A 26553-nucleotide genomic window follows, 5' to 3' on the forward strand; every position below is an offset into this window, starting at 1 on the left:
AAACCAGGACTTAAGAAGGGCCACATATCAAATATCCCTCACATGACTTGCTCTGCTTCTGAAAGAAAAGGCTCAAATGCTACAGCAGCCCTGTGATGGGGGCAGGCAGTTACAGATGACAGTTTTCAGATTGAGTGGAGAAAAGAAACCCATCGTCACCAATCCTAACCTTCCCACTGTCGCCATTTTGTTTATTTCCAGTTGCAAAAACAAAAGGCAATCTTAAAGCAACCTCGATCTAAACTGTATTTGTACGCCATGAGGTGCCTATCCTTTGGGAATTTTCTGGGGACTTAGGAATGGACAGACTTACCATAAATAAGGCTATTTTCCCCGAAACAAAACTCATCGGTTCCAACCAGCAGGCTCAGTCCTGGAGCCTACAACCTGGGCTGACACAGATAATGCCTTAGAGGCAAGATGCTCCCTCACGGAGGCCCAGAAACCTACCCAGTGAATCTGAGCAAATGTAGGTCCTGCCATCTCCCAGGATAGAGCTGGCACCGACCTCTGCTGGAAAAATTCAAAGGCAAATTTTTCCAACGCTAATCAAACCTCTTCCACTTCATGAACGCCCATGTCTTCTAGGGCAGCTGCGACGGTGGTGTTTTGCAAATGAAATCCTGAGAAAGTGGTTCTAACCGCACGTGATGGACACGGGGACACGTGTCCTTGACCAAGGTGTTTTCGCATGCATCCAGTCCATTTGATTTGATGTTCGAGATAGCTTTGTTGAGGGGTACATGATTTTGGGGAATTGGATTATGATACTGGTCCTGACGCAGAAGATCTGAGTCCATGTTGGGCAACGTTCCCCACCTTCCTGTGACCCAGTCTGCTCGTCTGCAAAGGGCAGAGGGCTTTAAAGGAAAGGATTGCTATGAGACTCACATGTGATCATCAAAGATCTTAGCACAATGCCTGGCATAGACAGCTCAGTGGACTGTGGCTGGCACTCTTCTCTGCTGTCGTCATCACCTCCACCAATGAGGCCCCCTGACTGAGAGCCAGGAAGATCCCAACGTCAGACACTCACCCAGAAAGAGCAGATGCTGCTCCTGACCCCCGTCGATGGCTTCTTCCAACCCACCATGGAAGCAACTTGAAAAGCGCAAAAGGAAATAATGGGTGGGCTCTTGCATTTTAAATAAATGGAAGCCGAGAGAGGGGTTGTGTGGCTTGAAGCTTGGGCAAAGGCTTGTGGCTTGCCCTTAGCTCTTGGTGATGAATGCAAGATTTCAAGATGCTGGCAGCCTTCCCTGCCTCCCAAATTAAAAAAGGGGGAGAAGGGAGGGTGGAATGGGGTGATCATCTCCACCAAGAGCTGCAATGACAGGAGGGAACCTTGGTCCCCATTTCAGCATGCGCCCAGGACCAAGGCCCAAACACCGCAGACAGCCTTTTAGCATTTTTTAAGCAACACATGACTGGCTTCAGAACAAATCCATTTTCTTGAGAATATATACCTCCAATCTGGAGAACATATACCTGTATTCATTTTTCAAATACTCAGATATGTCTGCGGGTTCAAACACACCAAATGTCCCCAGGAGGTAACTAGGATGCCCCCGTGAGAAGCAAATTCCGAATCTCCACCTCCTTTCCAGCTCTGTTCCTTTCTGAGCTTCCCTACTGTACCCAAGGCTGAATGGGGGGCGGGGGGGGTGCATTTCACAGCGTTTAAAATCACTGCACTCACCTATGCAAGAGGTAGGGACGGAAAGCTCCCACGGCTGAATAATGGGTTTTCCTTATTTAAAGATATGAAGTAAGTTAGATTTTTTTTTTCCTGGTGCCAACAATTAGGAATACACACTTCCTGTTTCTAAGCAATTTCAAGTTTAATTAGGATTCTTTAAGCCCCATTTGTCTTAACAATTTGACAGCTCTGGCTTCCCCTTCCACACCCACACTTTGCCTTTTTCACACTGTTCCCCGTGTGTAGTATTTCAGTCGGTGTAAGTGCCAGGAGGGAAGGGAAGCAAGCAGAGTGCAGCTCGGGCGCTTGTGTCTTCTCGGGCACCCTTGGCAAGGCACCTGGAGGGGCGGTTACTCTCCCGTGACTGACAATGATCTCTGAGCGAATCATGAAAGAGTCTTAGCAAAAGATGCGTGTTTGAGGGGCTTCCGTGGGATGAAGAAGATGACATCACAGGAAGACTGTGCAGGAGCGCACCCTGTTTGTCCATTTAAATTAGTTTCATCATCCACAAGTGTTTAAAAAGCAGGAAAGCAGGCGTGATGCATAATGCATTGTGTCATGATGCATAACAAGTAGGCCTGCTCCCCGCCACCCGGCTCCCAAGCCTTCACAATCTCTCTGAGTAAGCACTTTGTTCTAAAGGCTCTGACAAAAATGTCATTTAGGGACTTTCAAATTTACAGCGAGGCCATTTGTCATCATGTATGTGAGAGGGGGAGGAAGAGAAAAGAGTGGTGGGCTGCAGGTTCCTCGCCTCCCAGCCTCCTGGTGGTGAGGGCTCCCAGGACCCGCCCTGGAAAGATGGCACGGGCTGTCCCTGCAGGGCGCCTGCACACAGAACCCTCCCCCCGGGGGTGCGCGGCTTCTCTTTACAACAAACAAGAAACTCATATGAGACATCTATTCCCTGTTCACGCATGAGCAGAATGATTTGCTCTTGGAATGGCCAAAGTTAAGTGAAGATTTGGAAATAAATTCCCAACTTTTGTATGGTTTCTCCAATTCCCACCAAGACGGAGGTTGAAGGTGGGATGGCATTAAAAACATTCTTTATTCTATGCCCAGCCAGCGCGGCTCAGTGGTTGAGCACTGACCTATGAACCAGGAGGGTCACAGCTAGATTCCTGGTCAGGGCACATGCTCGGGGTGTGGGTTTGATCTCCAGTGTGGGACTTTCAGGAGGCAGCCAATCAATGATTCTCTCTCACCATTCATGTCTCTATCTCTCTCCTTCTCTGAAATCAATAAAAATATATTTTAAGAAAACATTCCTTATTCTAAAACATCATTTTTAGAACATATGATAAAATCTCAGCTAAAGCTACATTTATGCAACAACTAAAACCCCCTGGGAATTAAGAAATAGATGTTCAAAAAAGAAAACAGATCACATCTGGAATAGACACTGTTACTTTAAAATGATCATTTTATAAGAAAGCACTTTTTTTGGATTTAAAGTAAAATCTAGACCTAAAGTGCACATGTGCTATTCCTCATTGAAGTAGGGAGAAATCAGAATTTGTGATGGAGTAAGCCTCACACCGTGCACTCTTCTTCAGCCACTCATTCCACGCTGAGCACTAGTGTGTGCTGGAGTCTTTACCAAACCCTGGGGCTACTATCCAAGGACCCTAAATGGGGAATAACCGAACAGCAAGCCCCAAAAGCTGACTGTTCTGGGACTAGTGAGAAAGGGTTAACGTAAATGATTTAATGAGTGGATGATTAATGGTATTCAAAAGGCAGATTCAAGTAACCAGAAAAATTCTCTTTCAGCTAATTTAACATTTGGCCATAATTGAGCACAGACTGCCTTGAGCCACAGCACTTTGCTGGGCTGCACCCAGGGATGGGTACTTTCTGGCCCTGTGTTAACTCTCCCAGGCGACAGGGGTGGCCCTTGTCAGTAGAACATCTTCCTGGGCTTTCAGAAATGACACCCAGAGAGCAAAATGCAGGGACCAAACTTCAATGGCTGTGCGCACACGTTTTCAATTGCAGCCACATTTAGCATCCACTACACCAGGAATTCAGGAACATAGAGCTACTGCCAGGTAATTACTGATCCTCACAAACTTCTAGCGTAGTGGTTCCCAACCTTCCTAATGCCACGACCCTTTAATACAGTTCCTCAGGTTGTGGTGACCCCCGACCATAAAATTATTTTCATTGCTACTTCATAACTGTAATGTTGCTCCTGTTATGAATCATAATGTAAATATCTGATATGCAGGATGTATTTTCATTGTTACAAATTGAACATAATTAAAGCATAGTGATTAATCACAAAAACAATATGTAATTATATATGTTTTCCAATGGTCTTAGGCGACCTCTGTGAAAGGGTCATTCGACCCCCAAAGGGGTCGCGACCCACAGGTTGAGAACCGCTGTCTAGTGTGAAACACCCATTTCAGTCGTCCGAAGAGATGATCATTGGCCAGACTCTTAAGACAGATCATGCAATATAGCATCAAGTATTGATCCGCTCTGACCTATACTTCCCTTTCCAATTTCTGCTATCCTTCCCATTCATGCATTTGGAATCACATAAATTGTCTAGAGCTGGGAGGCAGGTCAGCTTGGGTTGAATCCCAGTTCTGTCCCAAATCATATTGTGTCTTCTGAAAAAAGTCAATTTGCATCTTTGATTCTCCCTTCCCTCTTGTCTCTTAAACAAAATTTTGACAGGTGGCTGCCCAAGTCCCTTCCATCTCTAACTGTCCGTGGTTCTAGGACTCTGGGGCCTTAAACCTGGGAAAGTAGGGCAACATTGTCAGGAACGGGATGAGGTGGAAAGATGAATATTTGTGGAGGAAGGTATGTGCTGAGACACATAAATGAAGGCTCCCTCCATGTGACCATAAACATAAAAGTTTTTGAGCAAAAATGAGAGCCATAAATGTACATTGAGGGGGAAAAAAACAGTATCTTAAAGTTGAAGTCCATAGTCATGAAAAAAGATGAAGAATGGAAAAGCAAGGGGAAGGTCTTTGCATGAGGAGCTCAATGTGACTGGAACCCAACTCCATCTAGGATTTATGCCAAATTAAACATCAGTGACCCCTCAGGATTGAGTGTGGGAATTAGCATTAACTTCCTTATTGAGCAATAACTTCTCTAGAGCATAATAATATGTTGTATTTTATTATGCCTTTAATTTAATAAGGTGCTTTTTGTAACATAAATTTTTATTGATTTCAGAGAGGAATGGAGAGAGAGAGAGAAAGATAGAAACATCAATGATCAGCTGCCTCCTGTACACCCCCCTCATTGGGAATCAAGCCCGCAACCCTGGCATGTGCCCCAACCAATAATCGAACTGTGACCTCCTGGTTCATAGGTTGACGCTCAACCACTGAGCCACACCTGCCGGGCAATGAGTTGCTTTATTAACATCTACTATCAACAATCCAGTAAAACGATTATTGTTACCAAAACATGGCAAACAGGTCTACTACAATTTCTTAAAACATCTCCCCCATTTTGATTTTGTCAAGTTGTTATTTTTGACTTTTCACATCCTAGGAGTCAGGACATTTTTTTATTTTATGGTTTCATGTCCCTTGTAATGAACCACCTCTCAGCCAGGCCTTCATGTTCCCTTCGGATATCAATACTTTGGCCAAGTTTTCCCCTTCAGGTTTTTCCAGAAGTTACCGCAGTAGATGTCTAAAAATTAAAACCACTTTCTAAGAAGGATCGTGTGAAATAAGAAATGTAAGGCTATCTACTTTAAATAAAGGAAAACCACAGCAAATCACTTGGACACTCAGATGTGCTGACAGACAAATTAACATCATACATTCAGAAGTCAGAGAACTACAATGTAAATCGTATTTGCTTATTCAAAGGATTACGGTAAAGGTCTCGGGTAAGACTGAATTTGACTGGGTTATAAGGTCAATGAATAATTAAAGATCTTTTATTCCTCACGCTCCACACCCTTTTGGCCAAATCCCCTTAGCACAGATGTTACCCATTCTAGCTGCAATGCAAATCTCTGCTTGTGTACAGACATCAACGTTGGTGCAACATGTTCTAGATCATTATAGAATCATAAAACATAGCTGGTATCAGAATTCTAAGTTATACATTTTACCTTTTGTAAACTCTTCATTTGCAACTGACAAGGAATTCACTAGGTTTCCCTCACTTTATTTCTTTCATTCATCTTTTCCTGCTGAAAACCAAAATCCATTACTTTCCATGCTGTAAAGTCTTAGAGCCAATTCAGGGGTTTGAAACAGCTGTCGTCGCTGCTACTCCATACCAGCTATGTGCCACAAGTGGACGCCTTAGAAGCGCTTCCATTTCTAAATGTCCCCCTATGATGTAAAACTGAATTTTCCCCACACAGCCTTGCTCTGAAAGTCTTTGAAAGCTTCTTGCTGCTGCCTGAATTTCTCTCCTCATCCTCCCACAGACCCATAGATCAGTCTCCAAATGTATAGTACTCACCTCTACTTCCAAGCCTGCAAGCTGCATGCACACCTGCAACACACATGCGCACACACACACATACACACACACAAATGCACACACATCATTGCTGCCAACCCCCAGCCCAATCCTCACATTGCTTCAGCACTGATCCATGCATCGTAGATTTCTACTGAAGCTGCTCCTCTTCTGAGAAGCCTTCCCTGATTACAGCTAACAGCTTGCTCCCTCCTCAACTTTTAATGTTTTTTTCTGAATCATAAGCAACTCAGTTTTTAATTTAACTAGATTAGATTACCAAGTTTATCTCCTCGTATTATTAGTGTATACCTCAGTTTTAAGAAAGACCTTATTCCCTTGTACTTGTTTACGTCATAATTCCCCAATGAAATGGCCAACTCTTTAAGGATGGAAATCATCTTTACACTTTTCTTATCTTATTACATAGTTCCCCAAGGGCAAAAAATAAGCATAGTAAATATTTTCCGGTTAACTAAGAAACACTCTCCTTCTGAGAATGTCCATTGTTGAGTTTATGTTGGTTTCATGATCAGTCATTAGAGACATTAGTAACATTCTGTAACAAATATCAGCCACTTTAGATAATGCCAGTTTGTCACAATATGCATCCAGGAGATATCTATCTATCTACTATATATATATTTCATATATATCATATATCATAAGAAATTTTTCAGTTTTAAAAATGTAATTCTTGCCCTAACCGGTTTGGCTTAGTGGATAGAGCGTCAGCCTGCGGACTGAAGGGTCCCAGGTTCGATTCCGGCCAAGGGCATGTACCTTGGTTGCGGGCACATCCCCCGTAGGAGGTGTGCAAGAGGCAGCTGATCAATGTTTCTCTCTCATCGATGTTTCTTACTCTCTATCCCTCTCCTTTCCTCTCTGTGAAAAATCAATAAAATATATTTTTTAAAAAATGTAATTCTTTATCAATAAGTACAAAAGTAAAGGAGTTTTTAATAAGTTATTATAAAAATAATGCTTAATCTAAGGACACAGATTGTGTGTGTGAACACATATGGAAGGGAAGGAAAAATATAAATTAAAAAATGAGACAAGTAATGTGGCTTATGAACTGCATTGTGCATTAGTTTGAGTTTGGAGTGATTCTAAGTTAATTTTTACTGATTTTAAGAGCAGAGAAACTTTGGAAACTCACAGCATGGAATAAATGATTTAACATGTTTTTTAACGACATCATAGGTTTCTATGAAGAACAGTATATAAAATAATGGGTGCTTGGTAGATAACATTTTACAGTGGTGCATCTTAAGGTTTAGTTACAATGACAAAAATTATAAGTCTTCATAGCTGTGGTTCACCCTTCCTTTTCTGGTTCATGTCAAAGGGAACCAAAATTTATCTCAATTATCCATAAAAAAAAAAGATGGTGATTGCTACAGTGAAACCTTATCTCAAACTCCCTCTCAATTTTAAATTTTTGTATGCTTTCCTTTCAAGAGAAATGTGAAAACTAGAAGGAATTCGAATTGCTAGTTATTTGTTTATTTAAGTTGATTAATCTTTCAGGGTGTGCCCTCTGATCTGTACATACTGCGGTCCTGTTTTCAGCATCTCTGGGTTATGCTGTGGTAACTGAACTGCAGAATGGATTCTCTTAGGTGCTATAAAACCCTGTCCATGGTTTCGTTCATACAGTTTGCATGCAGGCAAATTTCACAGTCTCAAAAAAAAAAAATAGTATGGTAGTAATTAAGCATATAAGGCCACAAACCTATTCACGCCTTTGTTTACGGTAAATCCATGCAGGGAGTAATGGGGTAGTAGAGACCTGTCTTTACGAGTAGTCGAGTTTAGAGCATCCCCACTGATATGCCTCTGGACCCTGTCCATAACCTGTGCATACCGCATCCACTGCCATCCTAATGGCAGCGGCCTCCTCCCTGCTCCCCGGGAATGGCCTGCGATTTTTCACCCTCCCACCAGCACTCGGCTTTGCAAACTTTCCTGTGCACCACAGCCAAAACACAGCACTGAGTGCTCACGTAACTTTGACACTATGACTTTGACACATAAACCTCAAATTTAATTTGAGATTTTTAAATTCAAAGGCCTCCATATTCGCTGGCACTCCCATTTTTAGATGCACTGTCTACAATGACATTGCATAGAAACTCAATGGAGCTACATGCTTCCCTGCCACATCCGGGAAGATCTCTGCTTTTCACCTTTATTTCTGCCACTCTTTGCTGTCCACTCAGAAACATACACATCCCAAAACCTCCTTCCAGCCCCATTCCAATAGGCTAATCAGAAGTGTGTCTGCTTCCGTCAACAGTACAGAACGTCCTCTGCACGTTCAACATGGCAACCACCATCCTGTCCAGCCTTTTTGTGGTTGTGAGTTTGCCCTCTCTTCCTTGGGGCTTTGCTGTGATTTATAAAAGAGGGAATTCTCTTATTTCTTCAATAGTCCTCGGTACACTGACTTGCCCTCGTGTAGTCAGTCAACAAATGTTTATGAAGCAACCTGCCTACATGTCAGGCCCTGTTCCAGGATCTGGGGATACTATGATGGACAATGCAAAATCCCTGCCTCCTGGAGCTTACAGTTTAGTGCCTCTAATAGGTGCTCAATAAATATTTGCTGTAATGTTCTTGAACCAAGCATCTTTGTATTCCCCAAGGTGTACATAATATTTTAATAATTATATAGATATTCACATTTTTAATTAAGGAATTTTTATTGTTATGCCTCTAGGAATGGATCAGAGTTGAAACTTCTAGAGGGTAATGTTTGTTGACCTTTCAATCAATATGCATGTCCAAATATTCCACATGAAAAAAACTCGTGCAGGAGGTCGAGGTAGAATCATCTAAACTCTTTAAGAAACACGTCCCATGGATACTTTTATAAAATAATTCAGCTGCAGTAATGAGATTGGGACTTGTATTAACAAAACTGGTTTGTGACCTTTTTCATAAAAGCCTCAACTGATACAGAATTCACATTCAATTTCAGTCTCCAATTACCACTTTCAAAAAAATATCTTTATATGATGGCCTTGAGAAGATTGATGGTCAGTTCAGGACAAATGAAACATTCTTAAATGTACTTAAAGGAAGATACTCAATTTGAACTTGGGGGTTAGCAAAGACATCACAATGTAATATAGATGTAACATACATGTCACCCCTCCTCCAGTTTCACTCTTAAGCACACTAACTATAGGTCATAATATCACAAAATAGTCCAACAGCTGAAAAGGATAAAAGTTAATTCACTGTCTCTTACCCAACAGAACTCAAGCAAGCAAATGGGGGTTGACAAGGAAATGTAAATGAATTTTCCCACTTATACACTGATTCATAAAAATTGGTATTTCATTTTCTCAACACCATTCTTTATTGTTCAGCTTGAAAGCAAATGTAACATAATCATTTTCAAAGCTGAAAAGAGGCCAGTGAACACACATGGCTTTGTTTGAAAGACCTGGCGACACTCAGGATGTGAAGAAAGCGAAGTCCTGAATCACAGCTCCCGTCTGCCCACGCCCCATGGTCACTGTCTCCAAACCCCGATCTCATTTCCTGCGAAACTGACTTTAAAAGAACTTCCTCCCTGGACTGTGTGAGGATGAATGGAGGCCACGGAGACCAGTGGGTGTGTAAACAGACACGGGTGGAGGCCCGGTTCTGCCATCGAACAGCTGTGTGACGGGCAGCACATCTCTAACCCCAGCTTAGCCACAGTGCTGATCACAGTGATGCCAACCTCCAGCTTCGAGCATTACAGGAAGCAGCGCCACACGTCTAGCAATCGATAGTGTCAATCATTATTGGCATTACCATCACCATTATTATAATGTTCATCACTAGTGCATATAACATGGAAGCCGAGGGCCTAAACACCTTAGATGCCCCTTAAATGTGAGTTTCCCTTTACTCTCCTTCTTTTTATATATGGGAAGAAGTACAAGCAGGATTTCGTTCTCGAAAGAAAACCAAGAGATTTTAATCTGTTCAAATGATATTGCACAATTTTCGGAGTGGGGGGATGTGAAAATCTAAGTGGATATTTTCTCTCCCTGCCGACATTAGTTCTGCTGGTCCAGAAGTTCTGAGGGGCGGTATGTGGGATCAGTGGCATGTTGTTTCATGTGTGGCCTATTCTTAAATAAATGATGCTGTAAGCTCCAGGGAGATCAAGACAAGTGCACATTCTGATACTAAAAATATATATACAGCCTGGCCAGTGTGGCTCAGCAGGTCACCGGTTTGATTCCCAGATTGTGGGCACAATCCCAAGTAGGGGACGTGCAGGAAGCAGCCGATCCATGTCTCTCTCTCATTGATGTTTCTCTCTCTCTCTCCCTCTCCTTCCCTCTCTTAAAAAATAATCAAGAAAAAAAAAAAGTCTCATAGCCAGTTAGCCTGGAGGTCAAATCACCCCCGATATTGCCGACAACAATCAAGGCTTAACTACAACAAGACTGCACACAAAGACCACTACGGAGTGCACCAAGAAAGCATAAAAAATGCGGAGACAAAGAAACAGGACAAAACTGTCAATGGAGGATATTGAGTTCAGAACCATACTTTTAAGGTTTCTTAAGAACTGTCTAGAAGCCGCCGATAAATGTAGTGAGATCCTCAAGAAATCTAATGAGACCCTCGATGTTATGATAAAGAACCAACTAGAAATTAAGCATACACAGACTGAAATAACGAATACTATACAGACTCCCAACAGCAGACCAGAGGAGCGCAAGAATCAAGGCAAAGATTTGAAATGCGAAGAAGCAAAAAACACCCAACCAGAAAAGCAAAATGAAAAAAGAATCCGAAAATACGAAGATAGTGTAAGGAGCCTCTGGGACAGCTTCAAGTGTACCAACATCAGAATTATAGGGGTGCCAGAAGATGAGAGAGAGCAAGATATTGAAAACCTATTTGAAGAAATAATGACAGAAAACTTCCCCCACCTGGTGAAAGAAAGACTTACAGGTCCAGGAAGCGCAGAGAACCCCAAACAAAAGGAATCCAAAGAGGACCACACCAAGACACATCATAATTAAAATGCCAAGAGCAAAAGACAAAGAGAGAATCTTAAAAGCAGCAAGAAAAAGAAACTCAGTTACCTACAAGGGAATACCCATACGACTGTCAGCTGATTTCTCAACAGAAACTTTGCAGGCCAGAAGGGAGTGGCAAGAAATATTCAAAGTGATGAATACCAAGAACCTACAACCAAGATTACTTTATCCAGCAAAGCTATCATTCAGAACTGAAGGTCAGATAAAGAGCTTCACAGATAAGGAAAAGCTAAAGGAGTTCATCACCACTAAACCAGTATTATATGAAATGCTGAAAGGTATCCTTTAAGAAGAGGAAGAAGAAGAAAAAGGTAAAGATACAAATCATGAACAACAAACATGCATCTATCAACAAGTGAATCTAAGAATCAAGTGAATAAATAATCTGGTGATCATAATAGAATCAGGGACATAGAAAGGGAATGGACTGACTATTCTTGGGAGGGAAAGGGGTGTAGGAGATGCGGGAAGAGACTGGACAAAAATCGTGCACCTATGGATGAGGACAGTGGGTGGGGAGTGAGGGCGGAGGGTGGGGTGGGAACTGGGAGGAGGGGAGTTATGGGGGGGAAAAAAGAGGAACAAATGTAATAATCTGAACAATAAAGATTTAATTTAAAAAAAAAGAAAAAAAAACTATATGTATTCTAAGTACATTTCTGGTAACCAGAATACCCCATTATGCTAATAGAGAGTGAAAAAGTAACAGGCTGTACAGAAAAGTCCAAACATTGCTACAGTCCTCAAACTACAAAACAACCATGTAACCCCATGGCCAAGAGCAGAAACCCCTCCAGAGCAGCCCTGCCCCCGTGCGCCTCTCTCACGTCCTTTCCCACACGCTCTCAGCTTCCTTATAGCAGGAGGCACTTCAGAAGCATTTTAACTCGACGGACCTCCACGCCACCCAGCCGGACGTCCCTGGTGTGGAAAAAAACTCACTGAATGAAAACAGCGGTGAACACCAGCACCTTAAGCCACGCTCTCCAAACCCCCAAACTAACAGAAACAAATGGTGGAATACTTTTCAAGAAAACACACACTTGAAAGAAACAGAGACACTGGCCCATGGCCCCCACGGACACAGGAAGCTCATTTCATGTGACACTGGGAGGTGGAGGGATGCAAACAGGGAGGTCTCTCCCCCAGGTAAAAAGGTTTTGGGGGACTAGAGAGCACTGGCCTCCTGCCCACAGGGCCACATCCTCCCCTCCCGCCATTCTCCGCATCTAATGGCATCAAATAATCAGGGCTCTCTAAGCTGGGTTCCACGTTTCCCAGAGGCCTCTACAGTCCAGCCCTGGGAGAGCAGGCTATAAAATCATCCTTTTCCCAGGCAGCAGAGAGGCCTTGCAGTGCTTTTGAAACAGAAACCTATGTTTTCAGGAAGAACAGGCCTCGGCCAGCCCGCAGAACAGGGTGCTGTGGGCACAGGGTGAGCAGGCGGGAGAAAATGCCGTCGGAGCGCTCTGCCGGGGGGGATTCATAGAATCCTAACTCAATCATCCGATCAAGCCCTAATCAGCATCATCACTTGAGGGGAAAGTGGCTGGAGGAGCCCAGGAAGACCTTGACACTCGTGTTCTTAGTGGCTGATGGAAAAAGGGTCAGAGATTTGTTTTGTGTGTTTTTTTAATTCTTGGGAAAAAGTAGTTTCATCAATGACAAGCATTACTAGCTATGATTTTTGTAGCCAAAGAAATGATGATTGAGATTTAGAACATATTCCTTCTTGCTGGCTCTCCAGGATCAACCTAGCATCTATACAAAACTGGTATTCTACTGTAGCAACTAGACTCTAAGTTATTTAACTTAGGGCTTCTGAACCTCAGCACTACTGACATTTTGGACCAAAAAATGTATTTGTATTTGTCCTGGGGCGGTCCTGCACACAGTAGGGTGTTTAGCTGCATCCCTGGCCTCCACCCACTGGGTGCCAGTAGCAGCGCCTCCTTCCCAGACTCCCGAGAACTAAAGTGTTTCCATGCATTGCACCCCATGCCCTGCAGGGTGAGATTTCCCCTGGTGAATGTCACTAATTTAACTGAAAAATGCAATTTATCAGGAGCATTCCCCTTATTTATTTTTTTAAATATGTTTTTTTTTAATTTACTTTAGAAAGAGAGCAAAGAAGAGGGATAGACAGATAGAAACATCAATGATGAGAGAGAATCACTGATTGGCTGCCTCCTACACGCTCCTATTGGGGATCGAGCCTGCAACCCGGGAATGTGCCCTGACCTGGAATCCAACCATGACCTTCTGGTTCATAGGTCGACATTCAACCCCTGAGCCACACCAGCTGGGCAAGAGCATACCCTTTTTTAAAATGATCAAATGATAAAAGGAGGGAGGAGGGAGCCTTTTTTATCCACCTGCCAAAAATAATAAACCTAAAATAAGTCCCATGGAGTTTACCTTGTATCTCATGGCTCTGTTTAGAGCTTCATAATAACCCATAACATCTATGCTTTTCCTGCACTTCAGAAAAAAATCATTATATACCAGACTCTCCCCATGCAAAGACCTCTAGAGAAACACAGCAGATCCAGGGGGGGGGGACCCCAGAAGGGCCACCCATGGCTGAAAACACTGTCCCTTGCTTCCAGACTTCCGTGGGCCCCAAGCCGCTGAGAGATCAGTGCAATGTCCCTCTACCTGCCCACGTGACAGCAAACCACCTGTGACTTAGGAAATCAATACGGAGGCAGGAAGGCGTCAGACCACAGGGAAATAGCCCTGTCTTCCCACACTCTCATTGTGTGAAGCTAAGCTCTGATTTTTGCTCCCAGTTTCCAAGGAGGGAGAGAGAAAGGTGAAAATGATGGCGAGAGAATGAAGTCAGCCCCTCCATTTCAGGCAAATGCGACTGCAGTACAATAGCGATCCTTACAGGGCCCTGGCTGTGGGTCAGACCACACCTACTGACATGCATTTTGTTTGTTTGTTTGTTTGTTTTAATATATTTTTTAAAATGTTTACTGATTTCAGAGAGAAAGGGAGAGGGAGAGAGAAATCAAAACATCAAGGATGAGAGAGAATCATTGATCGCCTGCCTCCTGCACAATCCCCACTGCGGATCGAGCCCACAATCCTGGCATGCATGTGCCCTTGACTGGAATCGAACCCAGGACCCTTCAGTCCACAGGCTGACACTCTATCCACTGAGCCAAACCAGCTAGGGCTGACTCATTCTTATGGAGAGATGTCAGAAACCTCTGGGAAGAATACTCCACTCTTATTAAGGAAGGTAATCAATATTTTCTATGAATTAGGATGATTTTATCTAATAATAAACCGGAGTCACACAACCTCTCCTCTGTATTTTCTCTAAGGTACGTGTTTAACCCTGTATTGTTAGTCATGGGTCTACCACAGGTTATTGGACTTGGTGACGGGAGTGACCATGCCTTTTCCCTGCGGGAGAGATGAAGGCTGGCCTCCTCCGCTGGGAATTACAAGAGAACAGCCTCTACAGCGCCATGTCGGTTGGGAAAACTCCACATCAGAAAGGAATCTATTTTAAACTGGTATCTTCTTCTACAAACTCCCCTGGCAAAGCTGTGCCTTCTTAGCACAGCGCCCTCCCCCTTTTTTAAAGGGACACGGGTGTGGGAGCCCACCGTTGCGGAGAATCGGCGCTGCCCTGATTCGTGGAGTTATGAGTAAGCAGAAATCACGTCTCTTCAGCCTACAAGGTCTTTCATGCCGTTTTCTTCTAAAGCTAAAAATCAAAACAGCCGCTCTGAAAGATAATTTCTATACTGAATCACAATAAAACCGCCAAAGCATTATAACATCAAACTTGTTTAAGATGCCTAGGAGGGGAAGTTATTTTTAATATGATCTAAAATAGGATCTCAGGACACAAAATGATATTTTTAAGGTTCTGAATTTAGGCTTCTCTCCAGCACACATTCGAGTCTATTTTAGTTCAAAAATCAAGGACGCGGTGGTTGGGAAGGATTGTTCTGCCACTAATAACTGTCCTCAATTTGCCCACGTATGTGACAAGGCCTAAAATGCATACATGTCCTTATACACCATGTTCTCCGTCTATAACAACTGAGGGACACGCTTCTTATGGTAAATACAGCCAACTTGGGGGTCATTTACCTAAAAGAAGGGAGCAGAGGCCAAGGAAATCCCAACGAGCACAGGATCCCCAGCCATTTGCATCGGGCTGTGGAAGAAGCGCATGTGTCCTGATACCTCGGCGATGGCCTGTGTCATGTTCCTGCGCCTGCATCAAAGCAAAACCTCCAGCTGCAAATAGGTCCCTCCCCGTCCTGTCTCATTCAGCCCTAGCTCATCTACGCTGTTCAATACCGTGACCCAAACACTTCCCCACCACCGACCTCTCGCGTAGAACCATGTGGTCACACTGAAGTGACCCAGCTGGGTCCGTGCAAGAAAAAGCAATGGAACCAAGTCCACAGGCGAAGCACACGCTAGCAGCTAAACTGAATATCAACTATGCTAAGACAATTTTTAAATGGCACACACATATATATATATATACACGTATATTTATATATGTAGATGCCAATACGTATAGATGGTACATACATGCATACATCATTCTCACTCTACTAGCATCCAAATTCAGTGTCCCAGGAGGGACCCCACCTCCCTCCACTCAGGGTCTCCCCTGTTAGCCGCCCCCACTGCCACTCTCCCCAAATCCATCCAAACCTGTGCATACAACCCCCAATATTCACTGCTCAATAGAAAGCTCTCCCACAGTGCATTGGGGTCCACTTGAAACTTCATTGGGTTGACTTTCTAGCTATGCCTGGCCTTCTACCTCACACAGGAGCTGGGCAGTCCTTTTCAAGTGGATGGTTGGGTCAGAGTGAATGATGGGTCACCTGGATCCGAATGATAATGCAGATTCCCAGGCCATGGATACCCGTGGCTACAGAACCAGCCTGGGTGGTGGTCAGGCCCGGGAAACCGTGTAACAGACTATATTAACCATCAGCTGAGCCTGTGCACAGTCGAGCTGTGGGGCCCTCTGGGGTGGGGAAAAGATGTCAAAGATACAGATCAGAACTAGACCCGAGGTGCTTTTCAAACCACAGCCTGCTCCTAAAACCGAGCCGGCATCGGAGTCTTCAATGGGAGGCTCATGAGGGAAAGGCTCTAGGAAATTTCCATACCTCCTTCCTCTCTGACCCCGCCCACCTGGGAGTTGAGACCAGTGCCTCTGGCCCTCACCTGGGAAGGTCCAGGCAGAGGCACCTGAACTAGAACAGGGCTCAAGGTGTCCACAGCAGCCTGCATCCGTGCCCGAGGGAGCCTGCATCCTCCTTCCTCCCCTCATGTTCCTATTCTCCTCACAGGGGGTGGGAGCAGCGCGTCCTCCATGTTCTTGGTCTTCTCATCACCTTTACTTCCACTGCCTGCAAGCATCTGATACGGCGGAAGCCCACCTCCTCAGCCATGGGGCGACGGGGCTATGGGGTGGGAGGGAGACGGGGGGAGTCCCTGTGACTATTAATAGCAAAGGGGGTGTAACGTGATGTGAGCTCTGTGGCACAGATGAACCAACCACTGATCCAAGTATGTACCCAAAGCAAATACCAAGGTCACTTCTAGGTCAAACGTTCCTCCCCAGGTATCTATCCATCAGGCCTATTGTAAAACAGTAGCCACCAGAGACTGATTCTGGTGAGTCCTCATACACATGCACACGAATGGTAATACACCATCCCACCCCCTTCTGCTGGCATGTCAAGGTACCAGACAGAGACGGCCGGCGAACTTGGGCTTGGCCAACCTGAATAATTTATGAAAGAATTCCGTTCCTCAGAGAGCATTTCCCATTTTTGCAGGTTTCCTTCTCACTGGCCAGCGGACTAGACAAACAACTGCCCTTTGCAGGGGCCGGCGATGACCGGGGTGACTGTATCACGGCGGCGCTCTCCCTGCGGTGCCGAGTTGCCTGCGGAGCCGATTGCTGTGGGGGGCCGGCAGCTCACTTCTGAAATCTCACACGCCATATTACAAAGCATTGTTCTTTCCACCCTGGCAGCTACAAATCAGTTATTAAAAATGCTCTGCCGCTGATATGAAGAAGTAAACACGGTAATTGCGCAGACTGGGGCTTGGGGGTTTTCTGGGTCCTGTGGGAACCCCGAGATCAAACCCAGCCCCAGAGGGGCCGCTGCGCAGGAACAAGTGCACCTGCACGTCCTCTAATGAGAAAGCGAGTTGACTCACAAGTTCCCACAATGCAGCTCAGGGCCCTCGTAGGAATAAAAAAGGGGATAAAATATAAAAACACAGAATTCCGGGGGTTCTAATTATCTTCAGGCTTTGCCTATGTCTTATGACATAACAGGATAAATTTTCCCATCACCCTCAAGCTGGGGTGATGAGTGTAAAACCAGGACCCAGGAGAAAAATCAATGCTTTACTCAGGACTGGGGACAGGAACAATGGTTAAGTGTCTCCACGGCCATCAGCCATTTCCAATGACATGGCCCTTGGCTGTGTGACACAGGCCCCCTCCGTCAGCATCCTGTCCACCCCGGCGGCCCAGGCACCTGGCTCCAACCCCAGTTGCATGACGTCCCCTGAGGATGCAGAAAGCACCTGGGCGCTCGGTGGTCACCAGGCTTCACTGGGAGTGTCATCACCACTGACGTCTGGCAGAAGCATCCAATAATTTGAGAGCTCAGGTATCAAGAAAGAACTATAAACTGACTCTCCCCATATTTATGCACAGTGGACAACAAGAGTTGCTTAGATTCAGTGTAAAACCAGCTAAAAAGCTGTTTCCTGGATCCTCGTTTTCATAGTCAAAGAGGCAAGACTCGCCTGAATGGGAATCGGTAATTAGATCGTTCACCTCTCTCTCCACCACCTCACCCAGCCTGCCCAGCCCACCCATCTCACAGAGGGTTCTTCCTAAGACAGAGGCAAATGGTTTTCACAGCATCAGGTTCGGGGGCAGGACAGGACCTAGCTTTCGTCCAGATTTCCAACCTGAAAACCAGCAGTACTGCCACACAAATTCAAGGGTTCCACTCTCCCTAGAGAATACGGCCAACTTGGAATTAGTAAAACCAAAATGCTACAAGGAAGAGATGCCGGCCTAGGGAGGAAGACGATTTCATCTTCAAGAGCAAGCGTGTTCTTTTTCCTTTGTCCAGTTACATTTATGTCCATCAAACAGCCTGTGGCCACATCACCTGCCCCATTTGAATGACCAATGAGAAGAGCATAAGCCACGATTGAAATCCCCAGAATGTAACATCTCGTTAACATGGAGGAAACTGGGACCATTGCAAGATCCTAAATTTGAACACTTCTCGCAGGAACCACTCTACTGTGAGCATGCGTGTGGCTTCGGCCAGAAAGGCAGCGCTTACTGGGAAATAAATATCTGTAAATTCAACACCTGCCCATCACCCCAGGCACATTTCCAGTAACATATATATTGGCTACCCACCCCCCACCCCCACCACCCACGTCTGACATGGACTTAACCCCTGAAAGCATTTCTAGAAGGTTCTGCAGAGTCAAATTGATTTCTCAGTATTTCACCAAAGGTCGCTCTGCTTTTTTCCTGCCCCCAAGATTCTGTACGGTGCCGGGAGGTGAGGGGAATCCGGCACCGAGTATGGAGGTGATGTCTCGCATTTTCAACTCTTCCTTTCCTCTCTAGCAGCCACATATAAAGCCGGCTTTCTATAAATAGGGCTGCTTGGTCACCCTCAAATCTTACTGTCTTCTGAGTGAATATAACTGAGATAGGGATGCAGGCAAGATTCGCTAGCCTCTCTGGTAGTGGCCTCTTTCCTTATTCTTAGCACATCATTGATCTTGTCAACCCCATTCACCCCCTCTCCATTAAACCATACGCATACATACATAATGCAGGGGTTTAAAGACCCCAAATTAACACAAGTCAATGTTTTTTAAAAAATCTTAAGTATTGATCTTCATTGAACAAATACAGATCTCCAAAAATCAAAAGATGGCCAATACTATAAGCAATAAGACACCTCATTGATTCTCATATTTGAATAAAAATCAAAATTCTAATGATGAAAACGTATTCCTTTTATGTTATTTTAATGTAGGAACCAACTTTTACATTTGGTTCTGCGGCAGAATAGGAAAATAAGGTAATGATGAGAAACCCATAAATCCAGAGGGTGCTTAAGAAAATAGTGTGTGGTATTATTTTAAAAAATGATTAATGCCTAAGAACTGAGCTTTGTTTTGATGTCCTGGGTGGCTCTTTGATGGAGAAATGAATTCCCAGGAACCCCTAGGAAAAAACCATACGTGTCCGTTTGATGTGTCTGGCTGTTTTTCAGAACCGACAGCGCATACGTGGAGTAGAGGGTTTTGAACCCGTCACGTGGCAGAACACACTCGAGAACAAGGGGTCCACGGCATTTCAGAACTTATTTCTGTGACGTGTGGGCCGCTCCACGCGGGAAGAGCGCCCGGAGCAATCCCATCGTGTGATGTCATGGTGATGGAGTCCCATCGCTTATTCCAAACGCGAATCCCTCTTGGAGAAGAGAAGAAAGTGCCCCAGAGCACTTCTAGAAAACAAACGCCTCTATGGCCACGAGCCAGTGTGTCTGAGCGAGATGGCAGGAACTGAGGAGTCCACAGGGTGGCCTGGTGCATCTCGCAATGTTAGCAGGAGAGGCTGGGCTGGGAAGGAGGAGATGGAGGCAGGAGAGGGAGGAGGGGAGGGGCTGGAGGGGAGGAAGGCTCCTCACATCATTCGTTCCTTCTTCACTCAGCCCCTGAACATGGATGTTCGCCTCCTTTGTGCATGCGCTCTGCACATGCGTGTGTAAGAACACACTCGGGCCTCCCAGGAGCCTGACCTGTGCACCTAACTATCCAGGGAGGGAGGCTGCCACCAACCAAATAAGCACCAAATAAACAGAGTTACCGATGGCCCTGGACGCCACCGAGGGACCGTGCAAGGCGTCACGACAGAGCTCAGTGCAGAATTCAGTTCTGGGGAGCAGGTCTCTGACCCGGCCCTTCCCAACATCCTCATCAGAACCATCTAAACCCTGGACCCAACGCCGGGCTGTGTGCACCTGCCCCCGGGTGCTTCCCGCCAGCCCCCTGGTGGCTGGTGTGTCACCTGCAGATGGCACCCCTGGGCCTGCGCCCTGAGAACTGAGGACTGCATGGTGGGCACATGGCAGATTGCTGGAATCCCACATCCCCACTGTCTTATCTTAACCCATAAATGAGGCGAGCAAAACGCAACTTTGAATTTTCTCTCATTTTTAAAACATGGAAAAAAAGGAATATACATATAGTGGGAGGAGGGGCAGGGAGCAAAAAGATGAAAATGCCTGTGCTCAGCTCTCTGGAACACAAAGAGTTAATGCCCAGTCCAGGAGAAAAGGTGCTGTCCAATCTCCCTGGGGTGGGGGGGGGGGGCGAGGGGGCTCCCGGCTCCCCCCAAAGGACCCCCGGGCAGCCAGGAGATTGACAGGCTGCGGAGGCGCCTCACCCGTCTCCATCAGCAGAAGCCAGCAGTGCCTCCTGGAATGACATTGGAAGGTCAGCCAATCAGGCGCGGGGCTGCTCCTGGAGCTGCCACCTCCAGAGGAGACACAGGGGCTGCCACCAGGCCTCCCCTGCAGTTTGAAAGGGGGTGCGGCCCACCAGCCCCCAGACATCGCCTCTGCCTGTCTGTGGACTCTCCAGATTTCAAAATACGGCTTTGAGCACGGCCCTTCTTTGTAAAACTGGGAACAAAGAGAGCTGGACCCTGCCGTAGCCTTTGCATCACTCCCGCTGGAATGAATTCCCCGACACGGGAGTCTGGGCACCATGAACTTGAGAAATCAAATCCGGGAGGACAGCCTCTGACGGCGGCACAGCCTCTCCCCTCGGAGGCGATGCAGCCGGCTCTGCTGAAGCCGCCGCAGCAGACGCGTGAGGTCTGCCGCCCACTAGTGTCCTGAGGCAGGGACACAATTGACATGCAGGTAGCACCACCTTCCTGTCTCCCGCGCCCATGGAGCCCGGCACCCAGCGCCAGCAGGCGCTTCAGCACAGCAGCCAAGGAAATGCCCAGACGCTGCGGTCTGGGTCTGCACGCGACCGCCCAGGGCCCCGCCTGCTCTGCCCGGTGGGCCAGACACACAGGGAAACAAGAAAATGGGGGGGGGGGGGGGGCTCTGAGAATGCTGCTGCCTAGCCCAGTGCTAAATGTGTTCTCTTCCCTGCCTGTTAATTATGAATGAGGCACCTTCATACTCTCACCGCAGGATTCGCGTCCTTTAGTGAAATGTGGGGGCCCTGGGTGTGTAAATGTCTCCACTGAGAAACCCATCCTGTTCTTTTCCAAACATGAATTTCCAGTCTCCTGCAGTGTTCCGAGGTCTCTCTTTATAAAATTACCTTTTCTGTCTCCCCCTCCCCCCTCTCCCCCCACGCCCCTCCTTCCATCCAGTTTGCGTGCACACTGCACCAAGTCTCTTCAGGAAATACTCATCGTGCCTCACCCCGGACACATCCACGATGAGACCCTAGGACAGCTGCGTGGAGGTCCAGAATTAGGGATTTAGATGAGCATTTTCCCGTCAGTAATTATTTTCCACATCAGCGTGCTGTATCCAGGGAGTCAGCGATGCCGCTCTGGTATGAACTGTGGTCACACCAGAGTGGCCTCCAGGAGAGCATCCGGGGGGGTGGGTGGGGGGGCGGCTGGCATTTATTAAAGGTCTGCCTGGCATTTCTGTTTCTCTACAGAGGACATTTTGTGGGGGCATGCAGCTTAAGAGACCTGGAAATTTGAAATGGACCCTGAAATTCTGGGGTAGAATTAGAATCTGCTTAGTAAAACCAGGTGGGGGGTGGAGGGAGGAGGGGGTCCTGAAATTATTCGCCTGATACCACTGACTTACATATATTTACATGAATTAAAGAGAAATCATCTGAAAGCCCTGGAAGTGCATTTGTACTCACAAAGGTCTGCTTCTCAATTTAAATAAAACCCCAAGTTTGTGGCATGCAATTCCTTGCCGAGATGCACAGGTGATGCCTGGAAGGGTCTGGACCCCCACACCCCTCCCCCGCACTCTCTCTGATGACCACCCTCTTTCTCTCTCCCATCACCGCGCCCTCCCCAATGTCCACAGGCTCCCTGAAAATAGCAACACAGAGGAGTCCCCGATTCCACGGCTCAGAAAAAGGCGACACCGGGGCCACACGTGTACATGGAACGGAGATGCAAGGATACTGACAAAAATACATCCTGTACAATAAACCTGCTTATTAGTCACAACCCTGCTCATCCGGAGGCCCACCTGTGCTTTTAGCAAGCATTCTCATCTAGAATGTGCTCGCTGGGGTTAAAGCCAGGAGAAGCTGTGGTAAGACACAGGCAGCATGACTCTGCCCAGAGGAAACATGGAGGGACATGTGTGGACGTGGCTCTGCACATACAGGGACCCAGTCACCGAAGGTCTCCCGTGAGAGCTGCCGGAACACTGCAGAGCAAGCTGACTGCTGTAGGCGTGCTGACTGCACCTGCACAGGTGAGGTCATGCATTCAAGGCTTTAACCCACGACGCACTGCTCCCTGGCTTTCCATTTTTACCCAAACCCTGTCTGCAGCCTGTCCAGCAGCCACGCTTTCAGAAATAAACCTACACCCCACTCCATATGTAGGGGAAATGCCGCTGTCTACTGTTCACACGCAGATGCATCTTCCTTTGCTAGCACCCCACATGTCAAGCTCCATCATCCCTGACACACAGATATGTTTTCATCATGTCAGACCTTCTGACGTGTGTGGCCTAGCAGTAATCAGTTTGGGTATTAGAATGCATGGATCTTGTATCCAGCACATGCAGGAATTTTTCAAAATTAAGGAAGACCGAAATATGACAGTTGTTGAAAAAATATACTTCTCTGTGTTTTTTCCAAGTCTCATTCAGAAAGGAAGGCATCTTTAATTTCACATTTTTAACAAATGAACGGGCAGCATTCAAACCGGACTCATATTATCGCTGATGTGAGTATACATGTTATGGTCCTTTGCACAGTACACATTGAACACTGAGCATCATTCATTGAAAATCTCTTTAAAGCTGGTTTCCCCTCAAAAAGAAAGAGCTCAATGCTCTACAGTCAGCTTTTTTTCTTTTACCAATGCTTGGTCATGTAAAGAGAGGGCCATTTTTATGCAAGAGAGTCAAGTCAGGCCCATCGCCTCCTGGCAGGTGGGATCAGAACATGCTACACAGCAACGTAAAACATTCATTTGCATGTACAGTCTAGACCCCGTATTCTGAAAGCTACCTGTATTCACGACAGGACTCATCAGGGTGATTATCAATGTCCTGAAAAAGGGTATAAGAAGATAATGCTCCCAGAACGTGGTGTTCTGCATACACAGATGCTTTGCATGTATTTTCCATGTAGTAGAATATTTGAGGTCTTATACAATTTTCTCAAGGTATGATTCCTTTATGATTATTTCAGTATAAAAGCTGATTCAAATATTTACCAGTATCAGAGGCTGTCTCAGAAATCCTTCCCTGCTATTTCTGTCACATGTAAAAGTGAAACTGTAGAACAGAAGCTGACGGACTGAGGACCCTAACCGGCACCAGCTCTTTCGTCACCCCGAACCACACTCCCCAACGGGGTGGAGGTTTCCTTTCATCCAGGAACCCAGGCCTCTCCTCGGAGTCCCAAGACGAACGCCCGGTGGGTGAAACAGGCTGTCATGGCTTTGTGGCACTGGACACGTATGTGAGCCTGCCTGCGTGCCCTCCGTTTCGCATGCATCGCCACACATCAGCCCAGGCGGAGCTCCCCCCAAGGTAAATCCCCGCGAGGCTGCAGAGGAGGCGGAGTGCCCTCTGGGAAAGATGGGTGTCATGTCAGAACTTGTTGCAACCCTTCCCTGCTGGGAAGCCTCCGGATGGAAGTTGTGAACACTTCGCTTCAGGTTATATGACAGAGCAAAGGAGCATCTGCATGTGAATTTCAGGAGAGCTTTCCTGCAGCTTACCTTTCCTGTCACCTTTTTTTTTTTTTTTTACAGAGTTTATGCATTTCCTCGGGCCTGTGGGTGTGTTGTTTCTTTAAGTGCTCTCTACACAGGCCAAGAAAACGGAGCCGATGCACTAACACCCAGCTGCCCTGTGCATCCCCCAGGAAAACCTTAGCCTCCCCTTGGCTTCTGGTATTTTCTCACAAGGGCAAGATTTCCTCTCCCTCTCCCTCTCTCTCCCCCTCCCTCCCTCTCCTTCTCTCCCTCCTTCCTTTCCTCCCCCCCTCCTCCCCTCCCCATCCCTGCCTCCCTGCCCTCCTGGGGAGGGTATTCTGCTTAATGCTTTAATTTTAACTGTCAGCAAGTCATACATTTTATGCAGATTTGTGTTCCAAATCTGAACTAGGAATTGACGCTGTAGCGACTCCCAGGCAATGCCAAAGGATGACAATTTCCTCTCGTCCCCAAATAAGAGGGAGCCATTCATACATGTAAGGTCATATTTACGCGGTGACAGGCAGCCGAAGGTGCAGTCACACTTACGAATTGGGTCTGACTCAGAGCCACGGCTGTTCAAATGCCCAGGAAGAAAGCTGTTCAAAATGTACTATCGGGTGGGCATGAGGCAAGCTCGGCTCCTCACCATCTTCCCCGGTTTCATGTGTGCAACCACACAGGTGTTTTTTAAAAACCGGTCCACATCTCAGATGATGTAATGCTTATGAGAGCATATTTTTCTATAAATGCCTGCGAGAACAGTGTAGTACCAAGGAGGTGGGGGCGGGGCGGGAGGGCAGATCTGTCTTACAGCCGCCGCCGGGGGCCAACTGGAACCGAATTAAAGGGCACGTTTTAAATGCTCATCAAGCTTAGCACCTGAAGGCAGATGCGCCTAATGGCCCCTCCACCCGCCTGCACCAGGACTGCCACGTCCGCCTGGGGGTTGTAATGTGTCCAAGTGCCCCTCTCCCCGCTTCCTCTCCCGGCGCCAGGTTGGTTCTGAAGGAGGGGCCACCTAGAACTGGAGTTGTCACTTTGCTAGGTAAGCGCCTCGACATGATTAGAAAGCAATATTCCCGGCCTCCTCACTGCCTCCTCTCCTCCCAAGGAAATTTAAAAAAATAAATAAAAGCATGATCGTGTAAGCAAGCAAAGATGGGGAAACCCGGCAAGACTTCCCATGCATCCAGCCCCCCGCTCCCGTCATAGGAGACACGGGAATCATCGCCACCCGCAAGGCTCACCATTCGCGAAGCTCTGGAACAAGGAGAGGGCCAGTATCCACATGCCCCTGCTGCTCCCCGGCCTCCCGCGAGCGACGCGCCGGCCTCGCCCCCCGCGCTCCGCCCGGCTCCGCTCGCTCGCCACCTGCCCGGGGGCCGCCGCCCGCCCGCCGCCGCCGCCGCCGCCGCCGAGCCGCCTGGGCACGCGGCGCGGCCGGGCTCCGGGGCGAGGGCTGCGCTCGCCGCGCGCCGCGCTCCTGCACACCTGCTCCCGGGCGCCGCGCCCCACGCTGCGGCCAGAGCGGGCCGCCGGGCTGCACCCGGGCGCCCGCAGCTCAGGGCTGCACCCCGGTGCCCTCAGCTCGGGGGGCCGCCGGCAGGTCGGCAGGTGCACAGAGCCGCCCGCGCGGCCGTGAGCTCATCCCGGGCGCCCGGCGCCCCGACTGCGCAGCAAGCGGCCTCCGTGCGCCGGCCTCAGCCTCCGCATCCAGGCAGCCGGCGGGCGGGCAGGCGCATCTTTCCTCTCCTGCGGCCCGAGGCACAGTGATCCCTGCTCACCTTCCCTGCCTGGGAGGCGCGCGGGCGGGCGGGCGGCGGGCAAGGAGCGAGCGGCGAGCGGAGGCGAGCGGGGGACCCCTCCCCTGCCTCTGGCCGCCGGGGCGCTCTGCAGTCTTAAAGCGGCCGCGGAGAAGTGGAGGCGAGCGGGAGGCAGGACCGGCGAGAGCGCAGCCACCACACCCTCACGCACAGTCATCAGGGTGCATTTCTGAGAGGCTTAAATAATCATTTCAGCAGCCTATTATTTTTAGTTATCTGCTTGCCGGCTGCACATAAGACATGGCCAGGGGTGACTGTTCCAGAAGGTTGTCAGCTAAGCAGAGGAGACCATGAAATGCTAGCAGTTTAAAAAAAAAAATGTGCAGCTGGATTCAGATTTCCTATTTACTGTCAGAAAAGCCCAGTTCATTAGCCTGGAGGGAATGATGCTTCCAGATCCTTGCTGCCACTATAAAGATCTCTATGGTCTCACCGGCTAATTTTTAATTATATCAAATACACTGTAAACGACACACATAGGCAATTCTAATTTTGCTCTCT

At 47.2% G+C, this 26553-nt stretch overlaps 1 protein-coding gene across 1 annotated transcript in view; it reads right to left on the bottom strand.

The window, feature by feature from the left end:
* The window catches only part of DSCAM (DS cell adhesion molecule), a 460072-nt gene extending 433863 nt beyond the window's left edge, over positions 1–26209 (bottom strand). Inside the window, exons 1-2 of the mRNA XM_059685889.1 lie at positions 26014–26209; positions 25477–25872 (exon numbers count right to left, since the gene is read on the bottom strand). Coding sequence (XP_059541872.1) covers positions 25477–25872; positions 26014–26209 — 592 coding nt within the window. The remainder of the gene's footprint in view (positions 1–25476; positions 25873–26013) is intronic.
* Between the last annotated feature and the right edge of the window lie 344 nt (positions 26210–26553).

This window comes from Myotis daubentonii, chromosome 3 (genome assembly GCF_963259705.1).
Source record: "Myotis daubentonii chromosome 3, mMyoDau2.1, whole genome shotgun sequence".
Classification (NCBI taxonomy): domain Eukaryota; kingdom Metazoa; phylum Chordata; class Mammalia; order Chiroptera; family Vespertilionidae; genus Myotis; species Myotis daubentonii.